This window comes from Entelurus aequoreus, linkage group LG28 (assembly GCF_033978785.1).
Source record: "Entelurus aequoreus isolate RoL-2023_Sb linkage group LG28, RoL_Eaeq_v1.1, whole genome shotgun sequence".
NCBI lineage: Eukaryota > Metazoa > Chordata > Actinopteri > Syngnathiformes > Syngnathidae > Entelurus > Entelurus aequoreus.
The window spans coordinates 19,585,564-19,602,676 of NC_084758.1; the positions used below are offsets into that span (position 1 = coordinate 19,585,564).

The 17,113-nt window shown below is 40.7% G+C and overlaps 1 protein-coding gene and 1 long non-coding RNA gene across 7 annotated transcripts in view; one reads left to right on the forward strand and one right to left on the reverse strand.

Annotated features, from left to right (window-relative positions):
* The window catches only part of LOC133645015 (uncharacterized), a 28,713-nt gene extending 25,586 nt beyond the window's left edge, over positions 1–3,127 (reverse strand). Inside the window, exon 1 of the long non-coding RNA XR_009824869.1 lies at positions 2,844–3,127. This is a non-coding gene — a long non-coding RNA (uncharacterized LOC133645015). The remainder of the gene's footprint in view (positions 1–2,843) is intronic.
* The window catches only part of LOC133645013 (phospholipid-transporting ATPase IA-like), a 427,043-nt gene that overhangs the window by 248,759 nt on the left and 161,171 nt on the right, over positions 1–17,113 (forward strand). For all 6 annotated transcript variants that reach the window (XM_062039795.1, XM_062039796.1, XM_062039797.1 and 3 more), the window contains one exon: positions 12,406–12,470. In XM_062039795.1, coding sequence (XP_061895779.1) covers positions 12,406–12,470 — 65 coding nt within the window. The remainder of the gene's footprint in view (positions 1–12,405; positions 12,471–17,113) is intronic.

Genomic DNA, 17,113 nt, shown 5'->3' on the forward strand with positions numbered 1-17,113 from the left:
TTGTTTAATGTAGACATGCTAATGTTGCTAGCGATGGTGTCCTCCTAACACTGCTATGTTGTTATACGTGATATGTGGCAGCTGTTACGTTAGATAAGTGCAGCGTTATCGTGTGCATCCCTACGAGAATCAGCGTCCTTTGCTGTGAACTTTCTGTTTAAAAAAAAATAATTAGCCCTGTTTTACAAAAAAAAGACAAACACAAATGTCCACTGCTCAGGATGCAGGAGGATACATGATAATTGGATAAAGTGCACTCGAGCTTTCTTGGATATACCGTATTTTCCGGACCATAGGGCGCACCGGATTATAAGGCGCACTGCCGATAAATAGTCTATTTTCGATCATATAAGGCGCATCGGATTATAAGGCGCATTGAAGGAGTCATGTTATTATTGGTCTACATAACATGTGATGGTGGTTCTTTGGTCAGAATGTTGCATAGATGATGTTTTACAGATCATCTTCAAGCCGCTTTCTGACAGTCGCTTCCGGATGCGCCCGTTTTGTGGGCGGGTCTTATTTACGTGGCTCACCTTCGGCAGCGTCTCCTCCCCGTCATCTTTGTTGTAGCGGTGTAGCGTGCAAGGACGGGAGTGGAAGAAGTGTCAAAAGATGGAGAGAACTGTTTTAATGACATTTACACTTTACTTCAATCAATAACGGAGCAGCATCTCCTCATCCGGAAACATCAACACCGGAAATGTGTCCCGTGGAAAAAAAAACGTCCGACCTCCTGCACCCGGCCCGGCTGCACCAAATAATGATATAAATACAAACCCCGTTTCCATATGAGTTGGGAAATTGTGTTAGATGTAAATATAAACGGAATACAATGATTTGCAAATCATTTTCAACCCATATTCAGTTGAATATGCTACAAAGACAACATATTTGATGTTCAAACTGATACATTTTTTTTTTTTGCAAATAATCATTAACTTTAGAATTTGACGCCAGCAACACGTGCCAAAGAAGTTGGGAAAGGTGGCAATAAATACTGATAAAGTTGAGGAATGCTCATCAAACACTTATTTGGAACATCCCACAGGTGAACAGGCACATTGGGAACAGGTGGGTGCCATGATTGGGTATAAAAGCAGCTTCCATGAAATGCTCAGTCATTCACAAACAAGGATGGGGCGAGGGTCACCACTTTGTCAACAAATGCCTGAGCAAATTGTTGAACAGTTTAAGAACAACATTTCTCAACCAGCTATTGCAAGGAATTTAGGGATTTCACCATTTACGGTCCGTAATATCATCAAAGGGTTCAGAAAATCTGGAGAAATCACTGCACGTAAGCAGCTAAGCCAGTGACCTTCGATCCCTCAGGCTGTACTGCATCAACAAGCGACATCAATGTGTAAAGGATATCACCACATGGGCTCAGGAACACTTCAGAAACCCACTGTCAGTAACTACAGTTGGTCGCTACATCTGTAAGTGCAAGTTAAAACTCTCCTATGCAAGGCGAAAACCGTTTATCAACAACACCCAGAAACGCCGTCGGCTTCGCTGGGCCTGAGCTCATCTAAGATGGACTGATGCAAAGTGGAAAAGTGTTCTGTGGTCTGACGAGTCCACATTTCAAATTGTTTTTGGAAACTGTGGATGTCGTGTCCTCCGGACCAAAGAGGAAAAGAACCATCCGGATTGTTCTAGGCGCAAAGTTGAAAAGCCAGCATCTGTGATGGTATGGGGGTGTATTAGTGCCCAAGACATGGGTAACTTACACATCTGTGAAGGCACCATTAATGCTGAAAGGTACATACAGGCAACGTTACCATGGACGCCCCTGCTTATTTCAGCAAGACAATGCCAAGCCATGTGTTACATCAACGTGGCTTCATAGTAAAAGAGTGCGGGTACTAGACTGGCCTGCCTGTAGTCCAGACCTGTCTCCCGTTGAAAATGTGTGGCGCATTATGAAGCCTAAAATAGCACAACGGAGACCCCCGGACTGTTGAACAACTTAAGCTGTACATCAAGCAAGAATGGGAAAGAATTCCACCTGAGAAGCTTCAAAAATGTTTACTGAGTGTTGTTAAAAGGAAAGGCCATGTAACACAGTGGTGAACATGCCCTTTCCCAACTACTTTGGCACGTGTTGCAGCCATGAAATTCTAAGTTAATGATTATTTGCAAAAAAAAAATAAAGTTTATGAGTTTGAACATCAAATATGTTGTCTTTGTAGCATATTCAACTGAATATGGGTTGAAAAGGATTTGCAAATCATTGTATTCCGTTTATATTTACATCTAACACAATTTCCCAACTCATATGGAAACGGGGTTTGTACATTTAATAAAGTCAAATACAAATAAGGCAACAAGAGAAGTATCCCACACTTCCCTTTTTTTTTTTTTTTTAAAGTACATTTGTACAGCAGATAGTGGCATCTACATTAATAATATGATTTGCCTGAGAAGCTGGACAGGACAAAAAAAAAAATGCTGAAAAATATTATTAAATGGGACCTTTAAGAAGGTGCAATACATTGAAGTCCTAATGTGAGGTGACGTGCCTCCCAAGCCGTACCGCGCCGACCAAACTGTGGTTCTTACGTAAAGACTTGAAGCTCCGTTATGGCACACGTGTTAAACCTGATATTAAAATCTTTCCAAGGTTGAAAGTAAAAAGACAAGCTATGTGAGCCCCCCCCCCCTTCCTGACATGAAGTAAATAACATGCATATGTACACAGGCAGTCGTGTCTGCCTCCCCTCGGGGCCTTTTTGGCCTCACAGAATGTGTTAGAAGTGCAAATGACTGACTCTCGCAGAACATTTGGGGCCTGAAAAACAAGATGGCAGGAAAAAGGATACCTGGAGTGGCCATACCTTCAGTGCAGCGCTCTCAATCAGCCCTTTGTGCCCACACGCCGGCTCCACTTTTGCTTCGTTCGCGTCAAAAATATTGACTTTCATTTTTATAATTTTTCCAGACTGAAACGTGATCGCTCCAGGCTTGCGCTTGCCTCACTCGTACCACCCAAACGCCACTCCGACGTAAATCACGCCGGAGCCAGCTGTGTTGACTCAACTCAACGGCGTTTTTTTTTTTTTTTTGATTCAACCTGCCGCCGTAAATACCCGCCATTATTTGAGGGCGGCGCTCATCTGGCACTGTCGCGCCGAAGCGTACAAGAGTGGGTTTGAATGCATCGGAGTGGCTGGCTCGCTGCGCTGTTTGTTCTGGGACATGCTCCCAGCACCCGTTGGTCCAAAGTACGGAACGCTAGGACAGGTCAGAGCCAGACCTCAGTGGCAGCAAAGTGCCCGCTGTCAGGATTTATGGAAAAGTAGCACCGGTGACGAGGAGGCAAGCTCAGGGATGAGAAAAGTCTTGGTTAAATGTGCAGTTTTCTATGAAAGTAGCAGTAATCTTACAAGAAAACAACATTTTAACTGCCTTCTAGAACGACAACACACAAGCTACAGTAACCAACTTCATATCCCGCCAACTGTACCAAAACAGACAAATCCTCCTTGTTCTTGCTTCATTCAGACCGACGATGCTCAGTCCAACAACGACAAAAATCACAAATATTCCACACATATCGATGCACTAATTTGTCCAACATGGGGAACCTCACTCCATTTGTGTGTTTTTGCAGTTTTTTTTTAAGTCTACATCAACAAGAATTCATATATTTCAAGCACTATGAAAATAATTGTAATGGTATCGCACGCAAGGTGTTGGTCAGAGAAATGTTAAACATGTCACACACCAAAATATTTGAACATAAGTGTTTGATGAGCATTCCTCAACTTTCTCAGTCTTTTTTGCCACTTGTGCCAGCTTTTTTGAGACATGTTGCAGGCATCCAATTCCAAATGAGCTAATATTTGCAAAAAATAACGGACGTTTTTTAGTTCGAACGTTAAGTATCTTGTCTTTGCAGTCTATTCAATTGAATATAAGTTGAAAAGGATTTGCAAAACATTGTATTCTGTTTTTATTTACCATTTACACAACGTGCCAGTCAAATCAACGTTCCCCAAATATTCTACTCTGCTACATTTTTGGGGGGGGAAATATTGCATATTTTGCATTTTCCCATTTAAAAAAAATAATAATAAAAAAAAGTTTATTAAAAAAAAGTTAAAAATAAAAAAAAATACCACTTTTTTTTTATATAAGTAGATAGATCTGAAGTTGTTTTTAGCATTAAATAAGTAAAAAACATAAAACTATAAAAAGGTAACTTTTTATACCAATTGATAGATCTGGAGTTGTTTTTAGCGTTAAAGTAAAAAAAATAAAAAAAATAAAAGATTTATTCTACTCTGCTTCTTTTTTTCTTTTTTTTTAAATATTGCATATTTTGCCATTTCCCATTAAAAAAATAAAAAAATAAAGTTTATTAAAAAAAAGTCCATTAAAGTTTATTTTAAAAAGTCCATAAAACATAAAAAAAACTATAAAAATTACAACTTTTTTAATATCAATCGATAGAACTGAAGTTGTTTTTAGCATTAAAAAGGTTTAAAAAAAAAGAAAACTATAAAAAGGTATCTTTTTATTTCAATAGATCTGAAGTTATTTTTAGCATTGAAAAAGTAGAAAAAGAAAACTGTAAAAACAATTATAACTTTTTTATACCAAAAGATACACTACCGTTCAAAAGTTTGGGGTCACATTGAAATGTCCTTATTTTTGAAGGAAAAGCACTGTACTTTTCAATGAAGATAACTTTAAACTAGTCTTAACTTTAAAGAAATACACTCTATACATTGCTAATGTGGTAAATGACTATTCTAGCTGCAAATGTCTGGTTTTTGGTGCAATATCTACATAGGTGTATAGAGGCCCATTTCCAGCAACTATCACTCCAGTGTTCTAATGGTACAATGTGTTTGCTCATTGGCTCAGGAGGCTAATTGATGATTAGAAAACCCTCGTGCAATCATGTTCACACATCTGAAAACAGTTTAGCTCGTTACAGAAGCTACAAAACTGACCTTCCTTTGAGCAGATTGAGTTTCTGGAGCATCACATTTGTGGGGTCAATTAAACGCTCAAAATGGCCAGAAAAAGAGAACTTTCATCTGAAACTCGACAGTCTATTCTTGTTCTTAGAAATGAAGGCTATTCCACTAAATTGTTTGGGTGACCCCAAACTTTTGAACGGTAGTGTAAAAAAGTACAAAGTTGACAACACATAATAGAAATTAATATAGTGCAAAAGGTAATGTATAGTATGTAGTGCATTTAAAATGTGATTTTTTTGGTCTTGTTTTGTTACTGTTAAAGGTTGGTACTATTAGTGTGCTTACGGACTGTATCCCTTGCAGACTGTATTGATATATAATGTAGGAAGCAGAATATTAATAACAGAAAGAAACAACCCTTTTGTGTGAATGAGTGTAAATAGGGGAGGGAGGTTTTTTGGGTTGGTGCACTAATTGTAAGTGTATCTTGTGTTTTTTATGCTGATTTAATAAAAAAAATAAAAATTAAAAACACCATACTGATATTAAAAAAAACTATACCGATAATTTCCGATATTACATTTTAAAGCATTTATCGGCATCTCTACACCTAACCTTATCCGTGTCCACACACAACAATGCCACCCACCTCCGTCAGCCGGCGCAACGCGACCTAATACGCATGCGTGGAAAATGCGCACGTCATAGTCACCTCCAGTGTTGCTTTGTGTGCAACTTCTTAAATTGAACTTATCTGAACAATATCCAGTGTTGTGGTATTTCAAACAACTGGAATCCAGTGTGCTGTGGGGCCCTATTGTAGTGAATCACACCTGAGACATCATAAATTATTCAAGTCTTTATTAGACACGTAAACAATGTGATAAAGAACATTTTACATCAATCAATCTAGGGATCTAGATATCTGGTCAGGACTCTCCTCACTCTTTTGCCTTCGCCTTCATTGTCCATTCCTTTTTGGTGACTTTATATACTCTGGACCTAGACGTTGAGTATGCGACATACATGGCGGACAATAACTGATACGGTCTGCTTTGCCAGTCCAAATGCATTCAATGTTTTCCGTAGTCTTCCCTTGACGGCCAGGTAATACAAAGCGCACGCTACCTTTTTTATCACTTCCACGGGAGCCCGCATTCTCGTTGTCTCTCCTTCGACAAATGGACAAAGTTTTTCGCTAAGTAGAATCACAGCTGACATTGGAATGTTCTCTTGCCGTCTGAGAAGTGTTGTATCCCAAATAGCTGCAATCGCTTTCTCTTAAGGTATTTGTGTGTTTGATGAGCATTCCTCAACTTTCTCAGTCTTTTTTTGCCACTTGTGCCAGCCTTTTTGAAACATGTTGCAGGCATCCAATTCCAAATGAGCTAATATTTGCAAAAAATAACGGAAGTTTTTTAGTTCGAACGTTAAGTATCTTGTCTTTGCAGTCATAATAAATTCATAAAAGAACCAAACTTCATGAATGTTTTTTGTGACCAACAAGTATGTGCTCCAATCACTCTATCACAAAATAATAAGAGTTGTAGAAATGATTGGAAACTCAAGACAGCCATGACATTATGTTCTTTACAAGTGTATGTAAACTTTTAACCATGACTGTATATAATAAAGGCCTACTGAAAGCCACTACTACCGACCACGCAGTCTGATAGTTTATATATCAATGATGAAATCTTAACATTGCAACACATGCCAATACGGCCGGGTTTACTTATAAAGTGCAATTTTAAATTTCCCGGGAAACTTCCGGTTGAAAACGTTTGGTATAATGACGTATGCGCGTGACGTCAATGGTTGAAGCGGAAGTATTCGGAACACATTGTATCCCAATACAAACAGCTCTGTTTTCATCGCAAAATTCCACAGTATTCTGGACATCTGTGTTGGTGAATCTTTTGCAATTTGTTTAATGAACAATGAAGACTGCAAAGAAGAAAGCTGTTGGTGGGATCGGTGTATTAGCGGATGGCTGCAGCAACACAACCAGGAGGACTTTGAGATGGATAGCAGACGCGCTATCCGACGCTAGCCACCGACCGCATCTATGATCGGGTGAAGTCCTTCGTCGCGCCGTCGATCGCTGGAACGCAGATGAGCACGGGTGTTGATGAGCAGATGAGGGCTGGCTGGCGTAGGTGGATAGCTAATGTTTTTAGCATAGCTCTGTGAGGTCCCGTAGCTAAGTTAGCTTCAATGGCGTCGTTAGCAACAGCATTGCTAGGCTTCGCCAGGCGGCACAGCATTAACCGTGTAGTTACAGGTCCAGGGTTTGGTAGTATTGTTGATCTTCTGTCTATCCTTCCAGTCAGGGGCTTATTTCTTCTGTTTCTATCTGCAGTTAAGCACGATGCTATCACGTTAGCTCGGTAGCTAAAGTGCTTCGCCGATGTATTGTCGTGGAGATAAAAGTCACTGTGAATGTCCATTTCGCGTTCTCGACTCTCATTTTCAAGAGGATATAGTATCCGAGGTGGTTTAAAAAACAAATCTGTGATCCACAATAGAAAAAGGAGAGAGTGTGGAATCCAATGAGCCAGCTTGTACCTAAGTTACGGTTAGAGCGAAAAAAGATACGTCCTGCACTGCACTCTAATCTTTCACTCTCACTTTCCTCATCCACGAATCTTTCATCCTGGCTCAAATTAATGGGGTAATCGTCGCTTTCTCGGTCCGAATCGCTCTCGCTGCTGGTGTAAACAATGGGGAAATGTGAGGAGCCTTTCAACCTGTGACGTCACGCTACTTCCGGTACAGGCAAGGCTTTTTTGATCAGCGACCAAAAGTTGTGAACTTTATCGTCGATGTTCTCTACTAAATCCTTTTTGCAAAAATATGGCAATATCGCGAAATGATCAAGTATGACACATAGAATGGATCGGCTATCCCCGTTTAAATAAGAACATTTCATTTCAGTAGGCCTTTAAACAGTTAATTCATGTTAATTGTTCTAAAAAAAAAACCCACCTCCCTACTGTACATGACTAAAAATCGGTTGCCATTATCTGTGCATTTGTCAAAGACAAACATGCAGATACCGTGGTTTAAAGCAAGCGGCACTTGAGGAATGCACCTCTCTCTACCGCACCTTTTCAAAGGACATCGGCGCAAGCGGTTCGGAGCCGATGTCTCGGGACATGACTAATGAGTTTGCTTTACAAAGGCTTGTCAGCTTCCTGTTTGAACAGGGAAGTCGCAACGGGCAAGTTACCTAACATGACTCTCTGGGGAGCCCTCCGAGCTACCGGCTCGGAGAGATGCTCAGGGTCACCGGCAAGACGGCGGAAGGAAGGGATGGGCTGGTGAGAAGGAGTATGTCTCTGCACAAAAAGCAACAATCTAGCGGCTTAACCACTCGAATATTTGCGGGCTTCCACACTTTCCTCCTATCTAGAAACAAATTGTCAGTCCTTAAAGGGATCACCACAGACCTTCTACCTGGTGAAACCCAGATAAGGCTACACATAACAACATACAGAGGTAACATGAGTGAAAACCAAACAGGACTGGGTTCTAGCACAGGCCCGTTGTTTTCTTAAGTCCAAAACGACAAAAAATGTGTGGCAAACGTCTCTGCGACGACCCCGTTTCCGTGTTTACCTACGGGCTCCTTTGACGGCCGCAGAATGTTACATTCCTGGCCTGTCATCTTCTCGAACGGAACTGAACAGAGCCCCCGCGGGACTTAAAGGAATGCGCAACAACGATATTCGTTTCCAGGCCGCCTCTGCTGTTGCAGCAATTAGAGTGTTGCGACATTTGACCCGCAGAGGGCACTGAAGTTAGCATAAACTGCAGACGCCTCAAACTCCAGGGAGCCAAAGCGGGAAGAAATACGCCATCTTTTTGCGGTCACAACGTATCCCACCGCATGCTGCACCTATTTACGATAGGTACAGTCGTGGTCAAAAGTTGACATACACTTGTAAAGAACATAATGTCATGGCTGTCTTGAGTTTCCAATCATTTCTACAACTCTTATTTTTTTGTGATAGAGTGATTGGAGCACATACTTGTTGGTCACAAAAAACATTCATGAAGTTTGGTTCTTTTAGGAATTTATTATGGGTCTACTGAAAATGTGAGCTGGGTCAAAAGTATACATACAGCAATGTTAATATTTGCTTACATGTCCCTTGGCAAGTTTCACTGCAATAAGGCGCTTTTGGTAGCCATCCACAAGCTTCTGCTTGAATTTTTGACCACTCCTCTTGACAAAATTGGTGCAGTTCAGCTAAATTTGTTGGTTTTCTGACATGGACTTGTTTCTTCAGCATTGTCAGGACTTTGGGAAGGCCATTCTAAAACCTTAATTCTAGCCTGATTTAGCCATTCCTTTACCACTTTTGACGTGTGTTTGGGGTCGTTGTCCGGTTGGAACACCCAACTGCGCCCAAGACCCAACCTCCGGGCTGATGATTTTAGGTTGTCCTGAAGAATTTGGAGGTAATCCTCCTTTTTCATTGTCCCATTTACTCTCTGTAAAGCACCAGTTCCATTGGCAGCAAAACAGACCCAGAGCATAATACTAACCACCACCATGCTTGACGGTAGGCTTGGTGTTCCTGGGATTAAAGGCCAGAAGCTTGTGGATGGCTACCAAAATCGCCTTAATGCAATGAATCCTGCCAAGGGACATGTAGCTTTGTATGGACTCGTCGATCGTTTACAAACTGAGTTCAGAGAGGAAGTGACGTCAGAAAGAACGCGCCACAGCCAGCTTCATAACAGACGCTTGTGGAAATCACACATGAATACCTTAAGAGAAGGAATCGCGCGATTGCAGCTATTTGGGATACAACACATCTCAGACGGCAACATAGCAATGTTGAGCTACGGTTTTGGATTAGGCCTGGTGGGATATGTTTGTCGAGGAGTGTGTTGTGCCAGAGGAACAGCAAGAGAAGTTTCGAATGTCCAGGTCAGCTGTGATTCTACTCAGCGAAAAACTTTGTCCATTTGTCGAAGGGGGGACAACGAGAATGCGGGCTCCCATGGACGAGGGAAGACTACGGAAAACAGCAAATACATTTGGACTGGCAAAGCAGACTATCAGTTATTGTATGCGATGTATGTTGAGCGATTACTCAACGTCTAGTTTTGTACTCCACAAATATTGTGAAGCCATGAAGTGGTTGTGGCCGTCAAATAGTCTACATTGAAACACAGGGTAAGAATACACTTCCAGGTCAGAGGTAACTATGACGCGCGCATTTTTTTCTCGCACATGCGTACTAGGTCGCAATGCGCCGGCGGACGGAGGGGGCCGGGGGTCTCAAACGGTGACATTGTTTGTGTGTGGACAAGGATAAGGTTAGTTGGGATATAGTGTAGAAGGGGCCTAAGACAAACCAAACAGTCCAGTTGCCATCGATCGAATGACCTGGATGAATGATAACGTTCAGAGACAATCCTCTCCTTTGTTCCAATTGACGTCTCTCGTGTTGGAGCCATGATTCATGTCAATCCACCTGGTGCAACAGCTCTCCAAGGCGTGAACGCACCTTTTCAACTGCAGACAAATGAACAGGGGCCGTACTTATCAAGCTTCTTAGAATGACTCCTAAGAAGTCTGCTAAGAGTTGACTTAAGAGTAAATAAATTCTTCGCTGAAAGCTGCACTTAAAAGTTAGTTATCAAGCGTCTTACTCACACTTTCAGCGAAGTGTAGGACTGAATCTTAAGTGTCACACTCAGAGCTGAATTACGACATTACTATGTGCCGTAAACGCAATTTTAGGTGACGTCATTTCTGTGTCCATAGAAATGACCAATCACGGAAGGGAATCCGTTGTCTAAGAATAAAGAAATATCTTGGAAATATTTAAGTGGACAATGGGAGTGTATATTTTGACAATAAACTACAAAATAATACAAAACAAACTAGTCCCCGCCGGCACTCACGCTGCCGCTCCCTCTCTTCTATCGCCCACACACTCACCTCACGGCCACACACATACGCTACTGTCATAACATTTTCTTTCCAATTCATTAATTAGGCAACTAATTTGAAACTGGTGTGGGTGGCTCTATATATACTAACCCACTGCAGCCACATGCAGAAATCAACAAGGAATCGAAAAGTATTAAATCTGTGACAAAAATAATACCCGCTCTGTCTAAACGATACCGTTTGATCAGCTGCTCGTCATCAAACAAATCCAGGACATCGTTCCGCTCCCTGAACGTTGGCGCACGTCTCTCTCGCCTCAGTGCCATCCCCTGCTGGCAACTCCTAACCACTTAAGACACCTCTGAAGGTCTCTTAAATATCGTGGAGAGTAGGAGTGATTCTTAGACTTGAGAACGTTGATAAAAAGCTTTTATTCTTAAGTTTGAGAGTAGGACTAAATTTCGCAAATTCTCAGGACTTAAGTGTAAAATGGCACTCTAAGAAGCTTGATAAGTACGGCCCCAGATTTTTAATCTGATGCAGGCGTTAGGTTTGAGCTTGCCCTTTTAAATGACTAAACAACTGAATGAACATCGTCCATGTCTGGTGATTTCAGCCTTTTTCCAGGGGATATATGAAAAAAATAGCAGAAAACCAACAAATTTAGCTCAACTGCACCAATTTTGTCAAGAGGAGTGGTGAAAAATTCCACCAGAAGCTTGTGGATGGCTACCAAAAGCGCCTTATTGCAGTGAAACTTGCCAAGGGACATGTAAGCAAATATTAACATTGCTGTACGTATACTTTTGACCCAGCAGATTTGGGCACATTTTCAGTAGACCCATAATAAATTCATAAAAGAACCAAACTTCATGAATGTTTTTTGTGACCAACAAGTATGTGCTCCAATCACTCTATCACAAAAAAATAAGAGTTGTAGAAATGATTGGAAACTCAAGACAGCCATGACATTATGTTCTTTACAAGTGGATGTCAACTTTTGACCACGACTGTAATTTTCAACAATTTCAAGACATTTATGATTATTCTTCATCGTACTTTGTAAACACTTGTATTTTAAACAGTCTCTTAAACTGAATCATATTAGTACATTGTTTAACTTCTTTGCTAAATCCATTCCATAATTTAATTCCACATACTAACATGCTTAAGGTTTTAAGTGTTGTACGTGCATACAAATGTTTTAAGTACAATTTTTCTCCAAGGTTATGTTTCTCCTCTTTTGTTGAGAAGAATTGTTGTACATTCTTGGCTAGCAGGTTATAGTTTGCTTTGTGCATCATTTTAGTTGTTTGCAAATGCACCAAATCATTGAACAGTTTTTTTTGTAATTATTAAAATATGATTTGTTTAAATTGGGAATATGAATATCGAACAATTGTCTTGAATTTATTTGTTTATTTCATGACACGGTAGCCTATTAAAAAGCGCCAGGAAATAAGCGAGTCGTGTTATGATATCAATGATCATTGTTTACAATACTCATTTGTTGTGGACATGAATAACAGTTATGTTTTTCTTTTCTTGCCAAAGGACATTCCTGCAAGCTGCTGACTAAAAATATGGGAATGCTGGTGATAAATGAGGACACGCTCGACGTAAGTATCGCAACATCTTTCAACAATCTACTGTAACGGAATTATGATGCAAACTATTTAAAATGTTTTATATGGGTTTATGATGCTTCATAGTCTAACCCAGTGTGCCGTGGGAGATTATGCAGTTTCACCTATTTGGGTTAAAAATATTTTTTTGCAAACCAGTAATTATAATCTGCCAATAATGTGTTGTTGTTGAGTGTTGGTGCTGTCTAGAGCTCGGCAGAGTAACCATGTTATACCATACCATATCAGTAGGTGGAAGCCGGTAGCTAGTTGCTTTGTAGATGTCGGGAACAATGGTTTGTCGTGATCCCATTATGCAGGTGACGGCGGGAGGCAGTGTGCAGGTAAAAAGGTATCTAATGCTTAAACCAAAAATAAACAAAAGGTGAGTGCCCCTAAAAAAGGCATTAAAGCTTAGGGATGGCTACGTAGAACGAAACTAAATCTGAACTGGCTACAAAGTAAACAAAAACGGAATGCTGGACGACAGCAAAAACTTACGGCGTGTGGAGCAGAGACGGCGTCCACAAAGTGCATCCGAACATGACGTGACAACAATGTCCACACAAAAAAAGTTAGCAACAACTTAAATATCCTTGATTGCTAAAACTAAGCAGGTGCGGGGAATAGCGCTCAAAGGAAGACATGAAACTGCAACAGGAAAAAGCCACCAAAATAGGAGCGCAAGACAAGAACTACACGAGGGAAAACGCCAAAAAACTCCAAATAAGTCACGGCATGATGTGACAGTATACTGTAGTGATCCATGGTTGGTTATGGTTTAAATTCATATCCAACAATTGCGACGACGACTTTTTATTGTCTACTGAGTTTCATTTTTAATGATTTCTGCCATTGGTGTGCCTCCGCATTTTTTCAATGAAAAAAATGCGCCTTGGCTCAAAAAAGGTTGAAAAACACGGGTCTAGCCTGCATATGTCAGGTTTAGCTTTACTAACAATGCATTTGGGGCTACGCTGCCAACTACTGGCTCGGCATGCACATTACAGTACTCCACCTTTACAAATATTTTTATTAGGGCTGTCAAAGGATTAAATTACTTAATCGCGATTAATCACATTTTGTTCATAGCTAACTCAAAATTAATCGCAAATAGGTATAATTGTTCATAATTAATAAGTGTACCCTAGACCAGTGGTCCCCAACCTTTTTGTAGCTGCGGTATTTAAAAAAAAAAAAATTCTTTTTTTTTTTTTTTTTTTTACATAATGATAAATACAATCATGTGTGCTTGCGGACTGTATCCCTGCAGACTGTATTGATCTATATTGATATATAATGTATATATTGTGTTTTTTATGTTGATTTCATTAAAAAAAAAAAAAAAAAATTTTATTTATTTTTTTTTTTTTTTTTAAATTTCTTGTGCGGCCCGGTACCAATCGGTCGCGGCCCGGTGGTTGGGGACCACTGCCCTAGACAGATAATTTTCAAGGGTTGGGGGGGGTATCCCAGCTGTAATCTGTGATATTTCGCCCTGAATAAATGCTTCTGATGCTTCTATTTCAGCCAGCCAGAGCCACTCGCCCTCATATTCCTAAATTGATGTCCGAGCATTTCTTTAGGAGCAAATATCACAGAATACCATTGCAAAACATCTCTGATAAAGCATGATCGTAATGTAACACATTTTTATTTTGTTAATGTCAGCGTTTCCCCTAAATTGCCAAAATACCTGCGAGGGGCGTGTTTGATATGACATCATCGCATCTGTTACTATTAAGTATAGTATTAACATACGGTTCTTTTTCCTACATAATATCGTTTTGTGCTATTTTTAAATTGTTGCTGCTTATTGTACAATGTTTTATAGATTTCTGTAATCCTTTTAGTCACTCTTTCTTTAAGAAAAAAGGACGGGCAACAAATTTAGCATCCATTTCTGGTGTTATCGGAGACTACTCGTGTTTAGATTCTGTCGCGACATGTCCGTGACGAAAAGCCAGCCAGACGTCACACTTGCTTTGCGTTGCTGGGAGCCTTTGTCTTATTAAAAGCCGCCAGTGTCATCTTCAATTGTGAAGGGTCCCTGTCTGTGGGTACATCTCCAATTTATTCAAGTACCGTATTTTCCGGACCATAGGGCACACCGGATTATAAAGCCCACTGCCGATGAATTGTCTATTTTCGATCTTTTTCATATATAATGCTTTATTATGAAGCTGGCTGTGGCGTGTTCTTTCTGACATCACTTCCTGTGTGGGCGCGGTCTTTCTGGCGTCCCTTCCTCTCCGAACTCAGTGTGTAAACGATCAATGAGTCCATACAAAGCTAAGAGCCGGAGATTCAAGAATTACACGGCTGACTTACCCGTGTAAAAAATCGCCCGAAGAGGGGGACCTTAAACGCTGGTTTAGTGTGGCTGAAACGGGGCTGAGGCTAAATAATTATTCGTTTAATGCAGGGGTGTCAAACTCAAATACAGAGTGGGCCAAAATTTAAAACTGAACAAAGCCGCGGGCCAAGGTTGAACAAATTAACCTTTTAATAAGGACCCAAACAAGTTTTGCATTGAATATTGAACAAGCAAGGCTTATATAACTTTATAGTGACATGCAAAATCGAGTTTCAAATAATAATAATTAAAAAATATCAATGGCATATCAAATACAATTTAAATAAAAATGGAATGCCTCTTTTCTATTTGCAGCCTTCTGAGGTAAATATCAACATTAACTTTTTCCACAGGCTAATAAATTTGAAAATAAAATAACAATGAATAAACCAACCATTCAGGACTTTAAACTGCTCAGTTTGCAACACACTGATCTAATCTGATGTGCCCAAGCCAGATACCTGCCATCTTTTCTTGGATGCTAGTTCATTAATGTCGGGGCTCAGGCTTTGAGCTGAGGCAACCTTCATTATCCAACCAAGGTGTTCATCAATCATTATATCTCGTAGTACACCCGGACCACAGTCTAGGGGGCGTGCCTTAAAGGAAATGCGCGAATCCCCCCACCCCAACACACACACCCCTTTAAGCGCCCCGGAAGAGTTAGTGCTTCAAAGGATTCTGGGTATTTGTTCTGTTGTGTTTATGTTGTGTTACGGTGCGGATGTTCTCCCGAAATGTTTGTCATTCTTGTTTGGTGTGGATTCACAGTGTGGCGTATATTTCTAACAGTGTTAAAGTTGTTTATACGGTCACCCTCAGTGTAACCTGTATCGCTGTTGATCAGGTATGTGACTGGGCCAGCACTCGATGGACTGGATGAAAAGCGGACGTGACGATTTTCGGGAGGGGCGCTGAAATTTGGGAGTCTCCCGGGAGGGTTGGCAAGTATGAGAATTAGCGGTGAATGCGGTGTTACCGCGGCACCACAGCTGTATATAATCGGCGGGCCAGCTCTAGTGTTAATTTGATATCGCCTCAAGGGCCAAGTGAAATTACACGGCGGGCCAAATCTGACTATGGACTGGACTCTCAAATTATTAACTAGATCAGGGGTCGGCAACCCAAAATGTTGAAAGAGCCATATTGGACCAAAAATACAAAAACAAATCTGTCTGGAGCCGCAAAAAATTAAAAGCCATATTACATGTGTCATGGGATATACATTTAATTAAGAGGACTTAAAGGAAACTAAATGAGCTCAAATATAGCTACAAATGAGGCATAATGATGCAATATGTACATATCGCTAGCCTAAATAGCATGTTAGCATCGATTAGCTTGCAGTCATGCAGTGACCAAATATGTCTGATTAGCACTCCACACAAGTCAATAACATCAACAAAACTCACCTTTGTGCATTCATGCACAACGTTAAAAGTGTGGTGGACAAAATGAGACAGAAAAAAAGTGGCATAAAACACGTCCTAGAAAGTCGGAGAAAGTTATACATGTAAACAAACTATACGGTGAGTTCAAGGACCGCCAAAATTAGTAGGACAAAACGGCGCTCGCCAAATACTCGAATCAGTGAAGCATGTTTAATATAAGCAGTGTGATTTATAACAATTAGTGTCATGTTTGTCCTCCTACAGAAACCATACTAAACAAAAAAATAGATTTTTTTCCCCTCATCTTTTTCCATTCTTCATACATTTTTGAAAAATCTCCAGAGAGCCACTAGGGCGGCGCTAAAGAGCCGCATGCGGCTCTAGAGCCGCGGGTTGCCGACCCCCGAACTAGATCCACTCGACATCTGTTGCACCGGTCGCCCAGGTCCGAGGTTTCTCGTTGTGCCCGTTGGGTTGAGTTTTTCTTGCCCTGATGTGGGATGTCGTTGTGGCTTGTGCAGCCCTTTGAGACACCTGTGATTAAGGGCTATATAAATAAACTCTGATTGGATTGATTGAAGACCATCAGCAGAAGTCTTAGCAATCAATTAATCAATTAACCTGATTGGTTGAATATGCCAATGCAGGACCGGCGGGAACTGCTTGGCATAACAAAACTCTTGAAACCTCAGCTTAAAGGAAATATTTGGACAACAGGGCTTGTGGGGAAGAAAGCGAGCGGGAGATGATGGATGAACATGAGAGATGGAGAGAGCCAGAGAGTGAAAGGAAACAAACAGAGAGCAGCTGTGTCAAACTGATACATTTGTGTCTGCATTTCACCGAATGGAACGGAATGAAACTTGGTAGACAATCACCACACAGCGTGG